Here is a 19,721-nt window from a genome sequence, read left to right on the forward strand (position 1 = left end):
CATGGACTAATTCCTTTCAATTGGAAAAATGCAAGCAGCCGTAGGGATAGTAAAAAAATTCTCCTTCTCTGCGTACAGCTTGCAAGACCTTGCAGTTCTTCCGAGAGTGATCAGAATTATTTCTTTTCCACAAAATGGAAAGGATAATAAACCAAAGCATCCATTACTACTTGAGTTACCCTATCTAAGGATCAAACCAAAGACAGAAAGCTAACAAGGTAAAATATGATACCCTCAGCGGTACTTACCTACCTAGCCCATACATGTATATAGGATTATCCCCACCCCGAAGACTTCACGTGTCACGTGGCAAGCAAACGTGAATTGGGACGACGAATGCCAGGTAATTCATTAATTTTCTGTTGTTAATTTTTGCTTTTCTTATTTAAATATTTTTCAATTCAAATATATGAAGTGAACCATATCTTTTTTTGGTGACATGTCACAGGAAGTTTCATGTCTTTCATAAAAGCGATTTTCGTTGGTCACGTGATTAATTAAGGCAGAAAAATTTATAACGGAAAACATCCATGTTTGAACAAAAAAAATAATTTAAGTCCATAACAAAGTGCGATGAAATTATTACAAATTGCGACAGCTTAGTGTATTTCAAAGTGCGGCAGCTTTTTCATTACAAAGTGGGACACGGTTTATTACAAATTCCGACAGGTATTACAAAGTGCGATGAATTTATTACAAACTGCGCCAGGTATTACAAAGTGCGATGATTATTACAAATTGGGACAGTACACCCTTTCTTGCCGTGAATCATCTCGTACAAGAACAAGATATAAAGTGTTATTGTGACCAGTTAAATTTGGTTTTCTAAAATCGGATTTGTCCCATCTACCAAAAATTTAAATCAGGGGCGGATCAGAGAAGGTTTGATGAGGGGAGTCTACATTGTTTCCAAGGACGAAATGTTGTCTGTAGAGGATTTTTCCCATCGTCCCCTGCCTGTCACTGCGTATTCTACCGTAAATCTCACAGGTAAGTTGGAACAAGTATGTGATCAAATAAATTAAAGTATTTCATGTTCAAGAGGTGAAATGTTGCTACCATACAAATGTGGTATGCGACTTCAATTACAAAGCCCCGTATTAAGAAATATCTATGATCTGAAGGGACTATTTAAAGGGGTCCCGAAACGCCGTATCCGCCCTTAAAGAAAAAAGCCTTTTCCTAGTTCAATTAACCTATGGAATTGCTCTAAAGCGTGTGATATCTACCCTAAATCAGCAGTCCATTTAATTTCTGATAAGTGTTCTGTTAGCCAACTTGACAGAAATACGCTTGCGGCAGTTAAAAAACAAAACAACAGTTGCCGGCAAAAAGTCTAAAAGAAAAGGTCAGGCCTGTTGGCTGCCATTTCTTTGTGCTCTGGCAGAAGGAATGGCAGGAGGTCAGAAGGCACTTGGCAAAGGTTGGATTGAACTGAGTCAAGGAAAGGCTATGTTGACACAGTAAAGGTTGACGTGGCAATAAACTGAAGACACACCAGAATCCATGTTTTATCACTCCATCTGTTTTATTAGGCTAATTTAGCAACCGGACAGGAACGTCAGTGGACGACGGGAAAGCGCGCGGAAAAGACTAAACACGACTTCCGGTACCCAATTTGCCGCTCTGCCATTGGTCAAGCCAGTTGTTTGATCTGCGCGCGCCGTCGTCAGCTGACGCTCCCGTTCTGTTGCTAAATCAGCCTATTGGCAAGCGTTAAACGCGGTGAATCTTTATACTCGCACAAATCGTCCTTAACGAGAAAATTTCGTGGTAAACAGTGACCACATCTTAGATATCTCCTGACTTCTCTCTAAAAACCTACTTCAGCGCATGATCAGGCAATGCCACTATTAATGCTTTTGCCTCAAGCAGTTTTTAAGTGTAAAGTTGAGTAGGTTCTTTTCGGGTCCATATACAATTAAATTCAAATGCTTTCTGCTCCTTTGTTATCGGGCAAGGTGATAGTGGCAACTGATTTATTGTGATGTATTATTGAGATCGGTCGGGTAGATGAGCGAAAATCAAGCTGCGTCCTACGGCCTAATAAAAATGTTATTAAGGCTTTCTGGAAGTCTCTTTTGAATAAAATGTAAAGAAAAGGATTAGCGATTGACGTCAGATATCTAATGATGAGAAACGCATGCGAACACTGCATGAGAGCCGTTCTCATTTCTTCACTGATAGAAAACCAGAGACTGTTAATAATACTGAGTGTGTACCAAGGAAACCAACAGACGAGATTGACCAACGCCATCACAGTAAAAATTATTAGACATCTTCTCATATTGTGTACGTTCCCGCCATGAATGAACGAGTTTCTGTGGTCGAATTTTCCATCAGCTATAGCCAGGTTATATACCCCTTGATTTATCTTTCTAAAAATAGCAACTTGTAAATATGTAATGCTGATATAAGGGAAAAGAAACACTAAAATGACGCAGACAACTGTGTAACCGGCCTGAATTTTTAAGGTCGTGTTGTCTAAAATGGCGCCGCCAGAGGAGAGGAATTCCCACCACCACGTGAGAGGTAAGAAAGCGATCAAAATACCAACCATCCATGTGCCAAGAATTATCTTCAAAGTTGATTTTTTTGTTACTTGGCGATGGCGAAAAGGTCGAGTAATCGCATAGTATCTGTCTAAAGTTATTGTTAAGATGTGATAAACGACTAAAACAAGAACCATGTTATGTAAAACAACCACGAAAAATCCCAAAGATATCTTTCCCGGTGAAGAAAATGTGCGTATCAAAAAAATGGGAATGTTGAGTATTCCGTTCATAAGATCACAAACTGCAAGACTTAGAAGCAAGTGATTTGTTGGTTGTTTCCTGAGGCGTTTTTCCTTAATGAATAAGTAAAACACGACACTGTTCACTAACGCAATGAGCACGGCGAGAGGTAGAACTTCAGCAATTATACGATAATCCGAAGTGGAGTTGGTAGAGTTAACGCTGGTGGAATTGTCGTCTGCCATGTTCAGTAGCTTGGTGTATAAGTATCTTGCATATGAAGGAGTCGAATTCTAATCGATGTGAAATCAGTCAGGTCGTGTCCCAGTCTGAATTGCGTTGGGCGCTTCAGTTGTTTACAACACCCAAAAACCGCAAAGTTTTTCTTCCTCTTATAGACGATGACAACCCAGACTGTAATTTGAAAAGGTCATTATACCTTGTTAAAATCTCGTTGATAAGTAAAAGCATTGAGAAATTTATCATCTTACAGTAAAGCGTAAATCTCGGGAAGGGGGGTGGGGTGGGGGTTGGCTTGCGGCATCTCCTTGAACAGTTTCCCTATATTGTTTTCTGACATAAAAATTCATACCCTTAATCAGACCAGGATGAAAAGACAAGGATTCTCTCACCTCAAATCAAACGAAAACTACGTCGCCTTAAAACAGCGTGATCGTAGCTCTATAGCAATTGTTATTGACTTCAATCGTTATTTGATTTCAACATCCTCGAGTGTTTGTCGCACTTTAAGCCGCTCATTAGCTTATATTGTAAATTGGATTATTTTTAATACTGGCAAAAGACGTAACATGCTAAGCATATTTGAAGTCCCTTGAGTGGTTACGTCCTTTATACCAATATGTTAGGCCACTTTGATCAGACCTGGGCCATAGATTTTTAATATTGTTGTTATGATTTGGGGTGGGTATCACACTCATTGGTATTAGAACTTAGAGCTCATAGAAGACGTAAATTGTTATTATTATTGTTATTGTCATTCATTTCTTGACTGAGGCCTTCTTCTCAAACGTGGATGCAAGCTAAAACACATTCTGGGAAGCCTTGATCATGTATCGGATCACGCACTACAAAAGTCACCAAAGAAAGTTCGTTAACAACAGCGTTATCTTCTCTCAAAATGACACAGCAGACCTTGATCCTGTAAACGCTATGCTAGCCTATGTCGAGGGAAAATTTTAAAGGTTGGTTCTGTCAAGTTATTGGTCGAAATCAAAATAAAAGCGTAGAAAATTTTTAAAATGCCTTTTCTCTCTCAGTTTGAAAACATGCTTCCGGCCAAAATAGGAAAATTAATCAATCCCCTTGCTTGCCTTGCTTAATCTGTTCCCCGGCTGTTGGGTGGGATACTAGTCCATCGGGATACTTGTCCACCGTAGGGGTATACATTTGGGGGAAGAAAGAAATAGTAATTGTATAAAAAAGAAGAAATAGTTTCTGGTCTAAGGAAACAAAACGACAGAAATTTTTGAATTCAGGTGCGAGCTCCAACATAAAGATATAAAGAATGCTGTGTCATCTGACAATAAAGTAAACTCATGGCAATTAATAATGGATTATCTCTCGGCTTGGAAATCCTCAGAAAAAAACCGACAACGTGGGAGTTGAACTTGTTTTTGTTTTACTCCGGAAAGCTTTATAATCGCGGTTACCGAGAGAAAAAAAAACCATGGCCGGGAAGAGCTCCTTAATTATTGGAGAGGGTTACTGAAGAGAGTACCTCGATAATACTTGAAGCACTATCCTTGCAACATTGAATATTTTTGCTCACTCGCATCAACCATGATATTTAAAATTAAGTCTAAGAGATGATTATAATGCAAATGCATTAGCCAAAAATAAGAAAGGTCTATAATTTTTCTTTTATTTTATTCCGCGTAGTTCCTAACCTCGTAAAGAGTTTTGAGAGGTTGCTATAACAACCTCGCTACAGGTGATTATTGGGGCAAATGACGTAGTCCTGGACCAATCAGAGCGCGCGAATCTCCAAATCACCTGAGTAATAATAATAAATAAGAACGTTTTCTGGTGATATATTTTTACAAATGTGCCTTAAAAAGAAATACGCCAAAAAATGTGGGCACTTTTAGAGTATTAAACTTAATGTTTTTTTATTATTATTATTCTCTCGTTTCCTTGGTCGTCGTCATCGTCGTCGTGGCTGCTCGAGCTCGCTAGTAGCATTCAGACACGCAAAAAAAATTCTGTATGTGTGACGATTTCGTTAAAAAACCGACGAGTTGATGTAAAACACGCGACGAAAATGACTTCCACGTGGACAAAGGTTGTCACTTGAAAATCACAAGCCATAAACGATGACCCGAGGGTTTTCTGGGAATATTTACTTTAATGGTACTCCACTAGACATGACTTTGTTGTCACAACACAGTTTCATATTCAAGCTCCTCTGTACGGTCTAAATAAGCGTCTAGCTTACAAATTAAGGTTTTCGTTTGATTTATATGTTTAAAAGTATAGTTAAAAACAGTCGGGAGCTCTTTCTTAAGAACAAGCTTTTTAAAGGCATCAAGAAAATCTCTTTTGAAAAACGTGTACAGCACCGGATTTGCGGCTGATGTTACAAACCTAAAAATGGCAAATACTTTGGACAAATAGTCCAAAACGGCGAAGGTTTCATCACTGAGAGGAAACCAAAACGAAAACCAAAGAGATAAAACAAACCAGGGAAGCCAACAGGCTGCATACATAAATGCCATCAAGGCAAAAACTATGAGGCACTTTTTTTCCTGTCTTACATTTCTCTGGTTGGTTCCTCCTCTTACAGGCAAAGCGCACCTGCCGCGTTTTGCTATGGTCCTGAACATGGCAAATTGGGATACCATGATTAAGATGCAGGGAACCAAGAATACAAAAGTCAAACAAAACGTGACATAACCAAATTGAATCTTCTTGTAACGATCTGTTAGCTTCTTCGAAAACCAAGCGTACGGCATGGAAGCAATGACTGCTGAAACAAACCAAACCGCCAGCGCAACTTTGAACATGGATTTCTTGGTCAACCGGCGATGAGTAAAAGGTTTCACGATTAAGAAATACCGTTCAAGCGTGATGGCGAGGATATGATAAGAAGCTGAAATAACCAGTACATTGTTGAAAGTAAGGACGAAAAAGCCGAAGTTGACAGAAGCTGGAGGCTTCATTACGCGCATCACCAAAGTTAGGAACAAAGGGATGGCTATGAAGCCGGTCATGAAGTCGCACAAGCTCAAACTTAGGAGAAGGCAGTTGGTTGGAGTACGAAGACTTTTACATTTGGCAAATAAGTAAAAAACAAGGCTGTTCACCAGAACAATGACAATAGCTATTGGCAGCACCTCACAGATGACTTGGTAATCTGGTTTCATTCTCTAGGAGGACTGCCCTTCAGGTACCGTCTACGATGATGAGCTTCTCGTTTAAAGTTACTCCAGTTAAGCGACTAATTAACAGCTGCTGCCTTTGGGGTTAGCGAGTCTTCATCAAAAAGCCGAGTATAAGATGAAAATCAAATCCGTTGCCCTTTGTTATACAGCAGTTTCCAAATCTTTCTTTGCGATGATGTTGTTCAGCTCTAAGAAAACAAGTCAGTAACTTTAATACACGTCTCAAAAAGAAAGGCCGCGAAAGTTCAAAAGATGGACTGTTGTCTTATGACGCTGGAAATGTAACAGGAAAGCCAGTCATCATTAAGTCATATTCAGTTCGATTCAAATTAATCAAAAACAAGTTTTCCCTCTCTGACACTTTTAGTGGCATTGATGGCATTTGTAAAGAATACAAACAAGTTCATCACGAAGACACCATAGAATCATTAAGACAAAAGAAATACCTCTTTCTTAGAGCTACCAGCTGTTGTCCTCATGAATGTTTGATTTATCCTATCAGGGACCATGTTCGAACGGCTAACGGCACTCTGGTGTAAATAAAAAATTGGATGAGGTTTCTCCGGGATAATCCAGGTCGGAGAAATTATTATCAGCCGAGGCCGAACCCAGTTTCATTATTTTTCAAAAAGAAAGGACATTGCCTTGGAAAATGATGCATTGCGTGCGGAACCCTATAGAATAAGTTAGTCTCCTACCGGATAACCGATAGCAGTTATCTGCTAGCAGATAATCTATAGGTTGCACTGATTTCCAAAATTACTTGTAGCCTCTTGGCCAATGAAAATACAGATAGTGAGCACAATGCATAAGAGAAAGGATAATCAAAAGCAAAATATGCTGTATAGGATGCAAATTTAAAAATTCAAAACCCTTTGAGGGGGGTTTGGATCCCCCTCCCCTCCCCCAAAGGAAAAAATCGGAAAGATTACTCTGCCGGAATGTGTGTTTTAGTAATGATTATGAGATAGATTTAATTAAAATGCGAAACTTGATGCAACGCAAGTATCTAGCTGAAGCGAGGGAGGGGGGGAGTGTGCCCTCTAAACAATGTCCTTTTTCTGCAATTTGACACGTTATTTTGAATCAAGTGAGTGTTCATAGCGCGCGGTACCTTGTTTATCTTTGTGATTAAAGTTTGAATAATGGAAGCTTAACAAACAACCGATCACAAAGCGATAGTTGGCCTCCTTCAATAACAGATTTTAACTGTCTCTTGAATTACAATTAATCTAATTGGAAAAAAAAGAGATGTTGTACATTGCTTTTCTTTTCTGGAAAACAAACTACCGCGAGTAAGGAGGTATCTTTTAAAATGACACAATATTTTATTCAACAAATCATTCTTGATTCTTACAAGTCTTAGTAGCCGAGCCTGCAGAAATCCCCATAACAGGCAAACGTCCTTATAATTTACAAATTTATTTTACATTTTTTCTTTCGTTAAGTCCTGGATTAAAAAACGACGATAGTTTTCTTACTTAATTTTCACTTCAGGCAACTTAACAATGCCGTCCCTTTGATGTCTGAGTTCTTAGATCTTATTATTTAAGTTAAAGAAGAATACCAGGCTGATTTACAATCACTCCGTTAAGGGAATATGATATTAACGGTCCCATTCTGTTACTTAATATATCAATTAAGGCATCGATAGACGACTGATTAACTGCTGTTAATATTTACAAAACCTCACAACACTGACTCACAAGTTTCTAAAGAAGCATCTGGTTTGCGAATTAGAGTTCGCTTTTGAGTTGTTACTCTAGAGTTCTGAACAGCTGGCTTTTTCTTAAGAACAAGCGTTTTGAAAGCATTAAGGAAATCTCTTTTGAAAAACGTGTACAGGACTGGATTTACAACTGAAGTTACAAAACGAAAAATGCCGAATACTTGGGATAAATTATCCAAAATGGCTCTGGTTTCTTGGCTTTTTGGAAACCAAAAGGAACAGCAAAGTGATAGAACAAACCACGGCAGCCAACAGGCTAAATAAATAAACGCCATCAAGGCAAAAATAGTCAGACATTTTTTATCTTGTTTAGCTCTTTGCTGAGAGGTTCCTCTCCTAGTCAAGGAGCACCTACCACGTTCTGCTATGATCTTGAACATGCGCACTTGATACACTACGATTAAGATGCAGGGAACCAAGAATACAAAAGTCAAACAAAATGTTATATAACCAAACTGAATCTTCTGGTAACTGATTGGATCTGTAAACTTCTTCCAGAACCAAGCATATGGCATATAACCAATGACCACTGAAGTTAACCAAACGACCAGCGCAATTTTCATCATGGATTTCTTGGTCAGCTGACGATGGACGAACGGTTTCATGATTGCGAAATATCGCTCAAGCGTGATGAGAAGAATATGGTAAGCAGCTGAAATAGCTAATGCATTGTTGGAAGTGACAACAAAATGACCAAACTGGACTAAAGCTGTTAGGTTCATGTCTAGCATACCCTGCAAGCCTATCACCATAATTATGAATAAGGGGATGGCTATAAACCCGGTCACGAAGTCGCACAAACTCAAGCTCAGAAGAAGACAGTTGGTTGGAGTACGAAGACTTTTACGTTTGGCGAACAAGTAAAAAACAAGGCTGTTTGTCAAAACAATAACAATAGCTATAGGCAGCACCTCACTGATGACCTGGTAATTTACTTTCATTCCTTGTGGCAATTGCTCATCGGCAAACGTTCTATTCCTATCCGATGATGACCTGTTCGTTACGAAGTAAGTGTTATTCTGCATCCTCAGTATCCGGCAGTGAACAGCCAAACGATCATCGGATGCCGCCCAACGTTTAGTTATCCTAACGCTTCTCCTCCTGACTTAAACGGGTTTTCGATGCTCCTAAAAAGATAATTAAAGAAAAATGTTTAAGTTTGTTGTTACGTTTAGACGCTTCATGTTATGTACCATACCTAGCCTAAGCAATGGACATCTGTTGAACGCGCTTCGAAGAGGCTGCTCTTTTTCGATGGACATCTTTGAATGCGTTTTGAGGCGAGACTGACAGTTTATGGCCACATTTGACTACGCTTGTTATGTGCTTTGAAGCGACCCCTACGATCAACGGAAATCTTTGACAACGGTGCACTTTGGGGTGACAAAAAGAAAACAATCAAGACTGGCAATTTTTAATTTTTCGACCTTTAAATTTGAAAAATGAACTGATTGAATTCAATTTTCCTGTTTTTCGAATTATAAATTAAAACTGAGATTTTCATGTTTGATTTTACTGAAAACTAAATGGACGGAAGGAATAAGGGTTCGTGTGGTTTTCGTCCATTTTATTTTTATTCCAAATTGAAAATTGAAATTCAAAAATTCACAATCGTGAGTTTCAATGTTTGATTCCTCAAAAACTGAAAATCACAAATTTACAATCTCAATTTTCAATGTTTTAAGAAATCAAAAATTGAAAATTGAAAATGGTCAGTTAGTTTTTATTTCTTGTTTTTAGGGAAAAGGAAAACTAAACGATAATCTTCAATTTTGAGACTTTTGCTTGGTACCGAAGTTAAAATTGTATTTTCAATTTCCTGTTCCATAGATTCCAGCTTATTAAAAATTCAAACTTGACAAAGCTATTCATGTGTAACGAAACTGCGCGAAACAGTATCAATGATGATGAAATCCGAAGTGAAAATCGTTTTTTGATTTTTGTATTCGATAAAAACAAAAATTGAAAACAGACCAAATATAACTGTGACGGGTGAGGGAGGGTAAAAGCTGAAGTGGTGCCACTGCAAACAAGATGGCGGTCGTCTTGTAGTGAAGGAGTCTTCGTCGAGCCGTCTCTGGGGGAAATGCTACGCCAACAGCAATCCAAAGCTTGCCTGTATCATGGCCGAGACGTTTTCAAAGAAATAATCTGAATGTTTTTTCACTGATAAGTATGCTTTTGTTGTAACCTTGCAGCATTATACGTACACAACGCAGCCAGGTAGAGCGTTTCAGATCGGCTGTGAGCTGTGGACTGCGGCCAGACTGCGGACTGCGGACTGCTGACAACGGACTGCGGACTACGGACCAAGGACCGCGGATTGCGGACTGCGGACTGCGGACTGCGGACTGCGGACTGGGTATGTATAAAATACGGACCAGGTATAAAATGCGAACTACGTGCTATGTTTTTAAACTGAGAATATTGTCACTCGACCCTAACCATGTATAACTCCTTTAATGTTGTTGTTAAAGTGAAGGAATTTTGGCTCTAACAAGAAAATCTTTTAAAGATTTTTCCTTCCGATAAGAACGAATGGGGGCGTGGGGATATATTTGCGCGAGTGCTGTTGTGATGACAGTTCGTCAGTGTAAATTTTATTGTTGTGTGGAAAGAGTTCGCGAAATCAATAAAGTTGTTGATTTCGGTCTCAGGAAGAGTCCATACTCAGAATATAACATCAATAAATTAAATTTCTTTCAGCCGGAGAAATGGCTCTAAGGGCTCGCATGTAGTAGTTGTTTCTCAACGTGAGCCATGAAAATGACCGAGAAAGCAACCGGGCGCCATTTTGGTGGCCATTGTAATGCCGTGAGTCTGTACGTAGTGTTTGTCGGTGAATTTGAATTAGTTTCCTGTTAAGATCACCCGCATTAAGTCTCCCAAATATGAAGTAAGGATAGGTAACTTTGACTGATAATGTTCTTCGTAATGGTGACAGACGATGTCGATTCCCTCTTCCTGGGAAATGCTAGTGCAAAGAGAACACACGTTTAACGTAGCTTAAATTGTTTCATCTGGAAGAGACGTGTTTTCAATGACATCACTTTTGTGTGCAGTGTCCTCGATGTAAGACTCTTGTTTTGCGCGATTGGCCTGGTAAAAGCGAGTCCACAAAACTACAAATGCGTTCTTTGGGACCACCGCTACCAGAGACGATTGGTCTGCCGGCAGGAATAGTTTTATAAATTTTGGTCAGCGTGTAAAACGCTGGTATTCTTGGTGATTTTGGCCAAAACTGAGGCACTTGTAAGTCATTTGAGCAATATGCCCGATTATGAGCAGAGCGTTTATAGTTGATATCACTTTTGTGGCTGTTTCGTATACAATCGGTTCATCATAGATTTCCAAAACCAGTCCTGCTATTAAATATTATTTAAAAAGTTCTTATCAAGACTCTGCGGTTACCATTGATTGTTAGAACCTAAATCCCTTCACTTTGACAACAACAAAGGAGTTATACACGGTTAGGGTCTAGTGACAAAAGTTAGTTTCCATACATTAATCATTCAATTATTTTCCCCATTCTGATTGGCTAAAAGCACACGCATAATTCACCATAACCAGCTACTGATGACCAAATTTGGAAGCATTTTGTGATTAATGAACCGATGACGTCAAAAGTGCAGCTTTCTTGCAGGATGCACCGTTAACCGAGAAGACCTGGGGACGAGGTTGAGTTGTTTTGGTTGTGAAAACAAAAATGGCGGACATTTCACTCGTTCCAAGAGTAAGAACTAGGCGAAATAATAGCTAAAAACATGGCAAGAACAGCAAGAAGACAACTCGAAGGGCGACATCTGCTATTTGGAGAATATTTGCGGAGTTGAACAACCCTAAACGTGCACTATCGATCTCCATAATTCTTCATAAGATACTCAGCCTCATTCATTACTTGTTAATTATGCTTTGACGATAGCTCTGAATTATTTTCTCCAATTCTTTAATGAACCGATTATGCTTGTAACTTTGTTATGAAAAAAGTAGGACAACTGAAATCAATAAATCGGATAATGTTTGCTTAACTTATGAGGGAAGCAACATAAGTGTAGAGCTATTAATTACTTCCACTTCACAAAGAAAAGTAACCCGGAATATCTACGGTAATCAACTTTTTTTTCTGTAGCACTATATTAAATAAAAATTAGCTTTCTATAACAGAGATTTGGGCGGGAATACTTCAGGGTTCTTAGTCGCTGCGGTTATACTACCGCCCACAAAGGATTGTTGAGCCGCTATATATGTATATTATTAGGGAATACGAGCTAGCGTGGACGCACAGTCGGGCGAACTTAACAGAAACTTTCCGAAAAAAGGCTTGAACGTGCTTCATTCCAGCTACTGCGCCGTTCATTCAGTCTTAAGATTTAAAAAAAAGTCGACAATGAAGTGCGTAATAAATGATCATACCATTAAGAAATCAGTCGCTTTCACCACCCAAATGAGAAATTTAAACGGTTTAATGGTAGGCTTGTTATTCTAAAAGAAAGGTCATTCGGGCCTGAGGTAAAACCAAATGTTAGTCAGACGATCTCATTGAATAATTTATCAAAGTAACAATTTCTTTAAATTAAAAAGTGTCATTTCACAAAGCCGTTTAAGACTTTTTAATGAATCAAGCGGCTACGTTTTACCTGTATTTGAATTATCGAGAATGTCTCGGGTTTTTTCCAGCTTATAAAACCTCCTTCCATCCTTGTTGACTCCAGTTTCTAGTCTCATTTACAAAAAAGACCCTTTGAGGCATTCGATTTCAAGCTGTGCATGACCATACGATTCCCCGCCAAATACTGCGATATTTGCACACATGCAGGTCATCATTTGTAAAATTTCACATTGGTGTACACGTTGAGGGCGGGGGGTCGATGGGTCAACACTTATCGCCATGACCCCCCCTTATTATAGGAAATTAACACTCCATGAAATTAACGCGAATCGTTAAAATTCGCGTTAATTTAAGTCGCGTTAATTTCGTTGAGCGTTAATTTCCGCGACGTTAATTGAGTGCAGCGTTAATTTCCGCGCTCTTAGTTTCCAGCATTTTAACCCCAATTTTGGAACCTGTCCAGACATTCTTGACACCTAAAAAACATTAACTACAAGCTTTCTTTCTTTCCATTTACCCTTTATTTTTCATCTTTCACAAAAGCAAAGGCGAAGGTTAACAATATTTCGAGTTCATCTTCATCGTTGTCGCTGTCAGAAGTGATGTCAGCTCAGTTGTGAATTTTTTGCATCCAGTGTTGAAATAAATTTGTTCCAGTTGTCACCACCAACTGTGTCTTAATCGTGTTAATTTCCTTTATTATGAAATTCTACCACCTCTTTCGCGTTAATTTGCTTTATTCGAAAGTCGTTTTCCATTAAATTCGCGTTAATTTCCAATACCTTAATTTCATGGAGCGTTAATTTCCTATAATAAGGTACTGCGATATTGGCACACATGCAGGTCATCATTTGTAAAATTTCACATTGGTCTACATGTTGAGGGCGGGGGGTCTATTGGTCAAGACTTATCGCCATGATAGTTTATAAACCATGCCTAGGTTGCTCAAAATGTGATTCCCTATTCACTAAAAAAAATCACCACAATGGAAGAAGCACTTGAAAAAATGATCGATCTAAAGTCTGATCTGGCCAGCCAATGCATCAGACGCCTGTAGGTTTTGTTTTTCATGGGCTCGTTTCCTGACGGCAACACTCCATATCTTTCTTAGCCTCAAACATGTGACAAGAATGATATTTGTAACCAATTATTTATTATCACCGAGATTAAAATTTGCCATCTTAGTATTCATCAATCCCTCATTAGTAGTGAAATTTCTAAAAATACAAATCTTCACCACGTTTTTGTGGATAAACGCCAACCTTCGCCTGGCGATTGTAAAATATATGAAAATTACAGAACATAGGAGGTTTATTGTGTTTCAAAACTAGTGCGTTGTCGGAGTTGGTTTTCTTACTGAGGCTAAATATATTCCGCGAAAGTCGTCTACAAGTAAATGATAAAGGAATTACTGAACAATAAAAGTAAATACTTTTATAAAAAATACAAAAAAGCATGCATTAAATACTTACTAACGAATACGACAATAGTAAGTATAGTTATAAAGGCTTCCAGTTTCTTGAAAGTTTCAAATTCTATAAGAAATTATATTTCAACTGTATAATATGCCCTACGGTAGGGAGGAAACGACCTCTTCATTCCCATCCAACGGTCACCAAACCTTAATTGTATTAAAGGCTAAACTCTCCTCTTCGAATTTTCTTCGACTCAGAAAGGAAAATAACGTTTGCGCACTATTGTCTCAGTGCTCATAGCGCAGTGGCGCCCTCATTGATATTCGTATTAGTACCAGAACAATACACAGATTGCCAAATAACTGCAATAAACCGCTACGAATAACCAGGTGGTCTTCAGTTCTAGATCAGTGATTAAAAAAATCTCAAAGAAAACAAAAAAAAAACGATCCCTCGAGTGCAAACAAATCATTAGCAATATAACAAGAAAAGTTACTTATAACGACAATATCATTGTCAATACAATGCCCTCTTTTCTGATAAAAGAAGAAAAAAAGGCTGGATGGATATTAAAAGCGAGTTATTACAACTTTACGTAGATGTTACTTACTCATGCGCGCTGTGGCGATTATCGTTACGGTAGCTCCTCCGCACTCTCAATCAGTTCGAGTTTTTTTAACCCCGGTTCTGTAAATAACGAACGCAATGTAAATTTGATGCAGTAGTACACGAGTCATTAGGACCAAGAGGACATTCATACTACCAACATACCATACAACACCTATCACGGTTACTTAGTATTGAGCCTTACAAACACAAAGGAAACATTTAAAACCCTTCACTTTATATTTACATTTTATCTAATTAAGGATCCCCGAAGCCCCGGGATTTACAATAGGTTTCCTTGTTTCTCATTGGCCAGAAAATATTTTCTAGATTAAAAGAATAAAAAAATGGGAATTTCGCCTCAGGAACTTTCTAGGGACTGGGTTGGGTGAAATGCTGCTTTCCTTCTTTTTTCAGTTTTGTTGTAAACGTTGCTGTTAACCTCAGCATGTAAATATTGCGTCCCAACTAATATCCCTACTGGGAATCCGAGATTTATTTAGATTTATAGTATGTCTTAAGTCGATCTCCTTCAATAAATTTCAATGTTTTAAAAAGAAAATTTACATAACACACAGCAACCACTTAATTTCATGGCAGGTTTCAAAAATCAAGGGAGTTAACAGAAGTCATCAATGAGCATATCTAATTCCTTGTTGGACGAAGGACAATTTTTAGAATCATTCAAGGCCTCGTCTGTACTTGAAATTGGTATATTGTAGTATCACGCCCTATGTTCTTCATATCCGCTCTAAGCTACTTCAATCTGAAATAGCGTCTTAACAGGTTACCGACATGAAATAAAGTCAGCAGTGAAGTGAACATTTTTCGCCATAAGTAGGATCAAAGGTTTTTCTAATAAGTCAAACTATCATTATCATTGCATGCTTTCCACAGCATCTCATGTATCTGTGGAAACCAAGAGAAGTTAAGTTGGACTTAAGGTCACTTTGCGCAAATGGCCCCAAAGAGGCAATGAAGAATTTCTACGAGAGAGCTCACTTTTGTCCCTTTTTTGCCTTGCACTGCTTAAGGTCGCGTCAATCAACCAGACCGCAAATTTTAGCCTTAAACTAAAAGATAGAAAGATGGACACAAAGAGGAGTTGCCGGACAAAAGATACGAGGATTTTCTGTTATTTAAATCGGAAAGGGAAAAGGTTACGACCAATTGAATTTCCAGTCTGCCTGGGAACATTTATAAACTGGAACTAGCTAGCTTAAAAATAGGGCCGTTTCGGTTAGTAAAATACAGTACTAGGAAAAAAGATTAGTTACACTGTCCATTTTTATAGTCGATTGCGGCTAAAGACAGAGGGTAAAAAATGAAAATAAAAAATAAGGGTAGTATTATAAGAAAGCGAATTTTTACTTAACAGAAAGAAAATAAGAAAGATTATAAATAGCCAAATAGTGTATTCTACTGCATTCCTTGACTATTTGCAAAATGTCCAAAGGGTCTTTCCTGTCTACAAATCTGAAATATCATAGCACTTTGAATTACCGGAAAGCGTACTGCACTTAAATGCTTTTATAAATATCATCTATGCCCTAGAAAAAGCGATGAGTCAAAGAATAACTGACATGGAGATGTATTCTCTCTTAGAAACAGTTGTTGATATATTTTTTTCTGTTTTTTTTTTGTTGTTGTTGTTTTTTTTTGTTTTTTTTTGGTCTTTGTAGGAATACATTAGGAAAGGGGACTTTCATTTAATTATTTCATATTCCTCTTGCTTCAACAAGAGTTATAGCTTATAGATTTGTAAGATGAGTCACATGCCTTCCCCAAAATTATACTCGAAGGTTCTAGGAAAAACATATTTGTGACAGGATAATACATCGTTTTTTCAATGTTTCGTTTGAAGTTAGGCACAACACGGATAAATAATTATTCTTAAGTTTAATTAATGTATTTCAAGTCCCTCTTGTAATCCAAGGCCAATTAAACCGTCTTTCTTTAGGTCACATTTGACATGTTATTCAAGAGCACATACATTTCGAACAGATGGTTTATTACCGATAACCTGCTTAGAATTTGAACTTGGATCGCATTTCAAACTACTCTCGTGATAAGTCATCGTTAAACCTTTTTAAAACTCCCAAAAGTTGCCAACATCAAAATTTTACAAATTCTCACAAGTTTTGTTTGCATATTAAATAGCACCACGTGAAAGTAATGCCAGAAAGGTTTTATTTGAATAATCACATCACAGGATTTCGCCAACAGTTAGAGCTTTATCAGCTTTAAAAGACCCCATCATGTGCTCTGCGAATACAAGAGTCGAATTGGTTAAAAAAAATTAATGGTAGTCAACAAAAATATATGACTATCTTTCCATCTCTTGTTTCCACCATACAGTTTAGTAGCATATTTATCTCAGGTTTCAGATTTAGGGGGAAAATTTATCGTGTATATCCTCGACTGATGCTGCGGCATGAAGCTTCGCCCTTGAGTTTGTATTACGTGACCGATCGCTGAGAACTAGTAACCTAAATATGGATCCGGCATTTTTGCCCCCAAACTGCCGTCAAATCTCACTCGAAAAAAAATTACAACGGCTCCGCCGCCAAATCTCACTCGACTACTACACAATACCGTCGGCAACGCAGGCTATCGTTGCTTTAGCCGAATTTCATGAGATTTCGCCCTCATAGGTTTAAAATGACCTGAACTGTCGCAACGCTTTGCCTAATGTGTATCGAGCGTTATGCGTTGGACAATAGACGATATCAATAAAAGATGATCCTAGAAAATAAAAATTGATGTAATAATTGAAATTATAGCCGGCCAGCTTGGTTATAACCCATGAATTTACATGAAACTCAGAATCCACGGCAAACAGCAACTGATTCTCCTTTTCAACAGTAGAACTCTAAAAGATCCTATTGTCAAAAATATTTCTACATATATTACTAAAACCTTTTGAAGTTAAACTACTTGTATTACTTTAAGCGATTTAATTTACAAAACATTAACATTAATAGAGATAAATCGTTTGTTTTTTCTTTTTTGCTTAAATTATATATTTTTTATCTTTATGGAGGGAAATATTGAATCGTTTAATCTTAATTTTGCTGCCTGAGCGATAAATTCAAGTCAGCCGTTCTAGATGATTTTTGGCTGGGATACTATACAAAAAAATGTCTAAAAAATGGCTATGTCACAAATTATGATAACTATTGTAACATACCTCTACCCAACACTATTTTGCATTGTTCGTCTTTACTTACGGTTTATTCGCTTTATAGATTGATCCAATGCCGGGACGCGTGCGTTTCAGTTATAGTTAATCTAGTGATCTTCAGGCATGCTATGAAATCAATTTAAGACTTTGATCTTATTAAATCGTCCATATGTCAGCTTCATGGGGGTAAATTAATCATAACTGAAGCGTCAAATCAGCTTTAGCCCAGAAACATTTATAGCTGTTCGGCTTTATAAATCAATTCTCTGTGCAAGGGTTGAGGTATAGGTATTTTACTTGTCAATGCAATTGTGGGAAGACCAATTTTAAGAGAACTGTATTGACACTAATTCTACTGTCTGTCGGCCATCAATTCTCCTTATCTTTAGTATTTTTAGAACTTTCTAACCGGAGTCATGTCTGTGCACATGTACTAAGGTCATTTTTCCTTTCTCTCTAAATAATCGAAGATCGGCTGTTAGCAGTGTTATGAATCCTGATAAATATTTTAAGATAATCGCTTGATTTCCTTACAAAACCTCTCATCTGTTTAATTAAGCGAAGTAGTGGGTTCGAATTTAAAGAGCTGAAACTGATAAAAATGAATCTCTTTTCGGCTAGGGCTCGACTGCTGTGTTTATGATAACATTAGTTGTACAACTTTGTCTTACAACATGAGAAATAGATGCACGTAGGAGAGATTGAAGATTTCTGTAGAACAGTTTTGAGTTTTTTCCTTTTTTTACATCATGCAGTTCATAATCTTGCTGATCGTTCAATTATCCTCACAGAACCATTTTGAATTACGTCATATGAGAAAAAAACGTTTTTAGCGTGTCAAATACTCACGCTGACGTCACCGGTTACATGTAATGTCTATGTGCCAACCACAAGCGTATTGGTTCTTGAAACAAAATCAGTATTCTTTTGTTTCACTAATCACAAATTAATTTGAATAATAAAAAGAATGTTTGTAAACAGTAATGTCTCCTACTGGTGAGAGGAATAGTGTTTGTAATTTTGAAAAAAAAAACCAGGATAAAATTACCAGAAAGTTTACTAAGGCAGCAAGATTTGAAATGTAGGGATAAAAAATATTACCAGGAGTGGGGTTTGAACCCACGCGGACAATACGTCCATTGGATCTTAAGTCCAACGCCTTAACCACTCGGCCATCCTGGTGGAGTATTAAACACTTGTCATTACCACTATTTAATTGCGTTCTCGTGTCAGAGTTTCTAAAATCAAACAGTTGGATCCATCCAAGAGAGACTTGAACGCACTTAATAATTCGTCTACAATAACTCACTATTTTAAACCACAGCTGAATCGACTCGAAACGTCCTAGTTAAACCTTACATGTTAAAACTTGTAAATTGTAGTACTTTAATTGTACTATAAAATGATTTTCTTTTTTTTTCTTTTTGTTTTATTTTCGCTTTGTCACCGATTGTTTTGTCAATGAAGTTAATTATCAAAATAAAGTAGACTGGTGGCGATGACACAAACTCAGTGGTTAAGGCGTTGGACTTAAGATCCAATGAACGTGTTATCCGCGTTGGTTCAAACCCCACTCCTGGTAACTTTTTTATACTTATGTTTCACATCTTGTAGCGTTTGCGCACTTTCTCTCCGAAACAGTGGATAAAAAAAGGGGCGAGAAAATGATTTTTTTAAACCTCATTCTCCTAGCAAAATGACGGACGGCGCATACGGAAATCAAACTGTCACGGATGAAGGGTCAGAAATAACATATCTTATCAGCAGTTCACAAGGCAAAAGCTAATTAGCTGACGATGTAGCTCATCTTGTTTAGTCAAAGCCAACATAAATCACTCTCATAGCGTTATCAAACTTAATCAATGGCAGGTGCAACCTTTGCATTTGCGGGTTCGGTTTCTTTGAGCCGTGTAGAATTCTATACAGGCAACTGAATTAGCCCAATGTAAGGAGGGGTAAATCCATCTAAGGCAAAGTAATTCTCACATCATATAAAAATACATCAACAAACACTATAACAATGGAAATTCGTGGAAGTTTCT

General features: G+C 37.8%; 3 protein-coding genes and 1 non-coding gene across 5 annotated transcripts; all 4 read right to left on the minus strand.

Annotated features, from left to right (window-relative positions):
• Positions 1–1,754: 1,754 nt before the first annotated feature.
• LOC140923460 (5-hydroxytryptamine receptor 4-like) lies at positions 1,755–3,058 on the minus strand. The gene has a single exon (XM_073373553.1). It carries the CDS (start codon positions 2,978–2,980, stop codon positions 1,928–1,930), a length of 1,053 nt encoding a protein of 350 aa, XP_073229654.1. The 5' UTR covers positions 2,981–3,058; the 3' UTR covers positions 1,755–1,927.
• Positions 3,059–5,131: 2,073 nt separating this feature from the next.
• LOC140922595 (pyroglutamylated RF-amide peptide receptor-like) lies at positions 5,132–6,118 on the minus strand. Its single transcript, XM_073372569.1, has one exon. It carries the CDS (start codon positions 6,116–6,118, stop codon positions 5,132–5,134), a length of 987 nt encoding a protein of 328 aa, XP_073228670.1.
• Positions 6,119–7,442: 1,324 nt separating this feature from the next.
• Positions 7,443–17,750, minus strand: LOC140923026 (adenosine receptor A2b-like). 2 transcript variants are annotated; one of them, XM_073373084.1, is made up of 2 exons: positions 17,726–17,750; positions 7,443–8,992 (listed from the first exon to the last, which is right to left on the minus strand). In XM_073373084.1, the coding sequence occupies exon 2, from the start codon at positions 8,888–8,890 to the stop codon at positions 7,826–7,828; it is 1,065 nt and encodes a 354-aa protein (XP_073229185.1). In that variant the 5' UTR covers positions 8,891–8,992; positions 17,726–17,750; the 3' UTR covers positions 7,443–7,825. The 2 variants fall into 2 exon arrangements, with proteins under 2 accessions (XP_073229185.1, XP_073229184.1); XM_073373083.1 differs by lacking the exon at positions 17,726–17,750 and adding an exon at positions 14,500–14,576.
• Positions 17,751–18,777: 1,027 nt separating this feature from the next.
• On the minus strand, positions 18,778–18,861 carry Trnal-uaa (transfer RNA leucine (anticodon UAA)). The gene has a single exon. It is a non-coding gene; the product is annotated as a tRNA-Leu (tRNA).
• Between the last annotated feature and the right edge of the window lie 860 nt (positions 18,862–19,721).

The sequence above is a fragment of the Porites lutea genome, chromosome 13 (genome assembly GCF_958299795.1).
Source record: "Porites lutea chromosome 13, jaPorLute2.1, whole genome shotgun sequence".
In the NCBI taxonomy this organism is placed as follows: Eukaryota; Metazoa; Cnidaria; class Anthozoa; order Scleractinia; family Poritidae; genus Porites; species Porites lutea.

Bases quoted from the DNA above. Each gene is read 5' to 3' on its own strand.
- LOC140923460 (XM_073373553.1), bottom strand. From the start codon at position 2,980: ATGGCAGACGACAATTCCACCAGCGTTAACTCTACCAACTCCACTTCG.
- LOC140922595 (XM_073372569.1), bottom strand. From the start codon at position 6,118: ATGAAACCAGATTACCAAGTCATCTGTGAGGTGCTGCCAATAGCTATT.
- LOC140923026 (XM_073373084.1), bottom strand. From the start codon at position 8,890: ATGCAGAATAACACTTACTTCGTAACGAACAGGTCATCATCGGATAGG.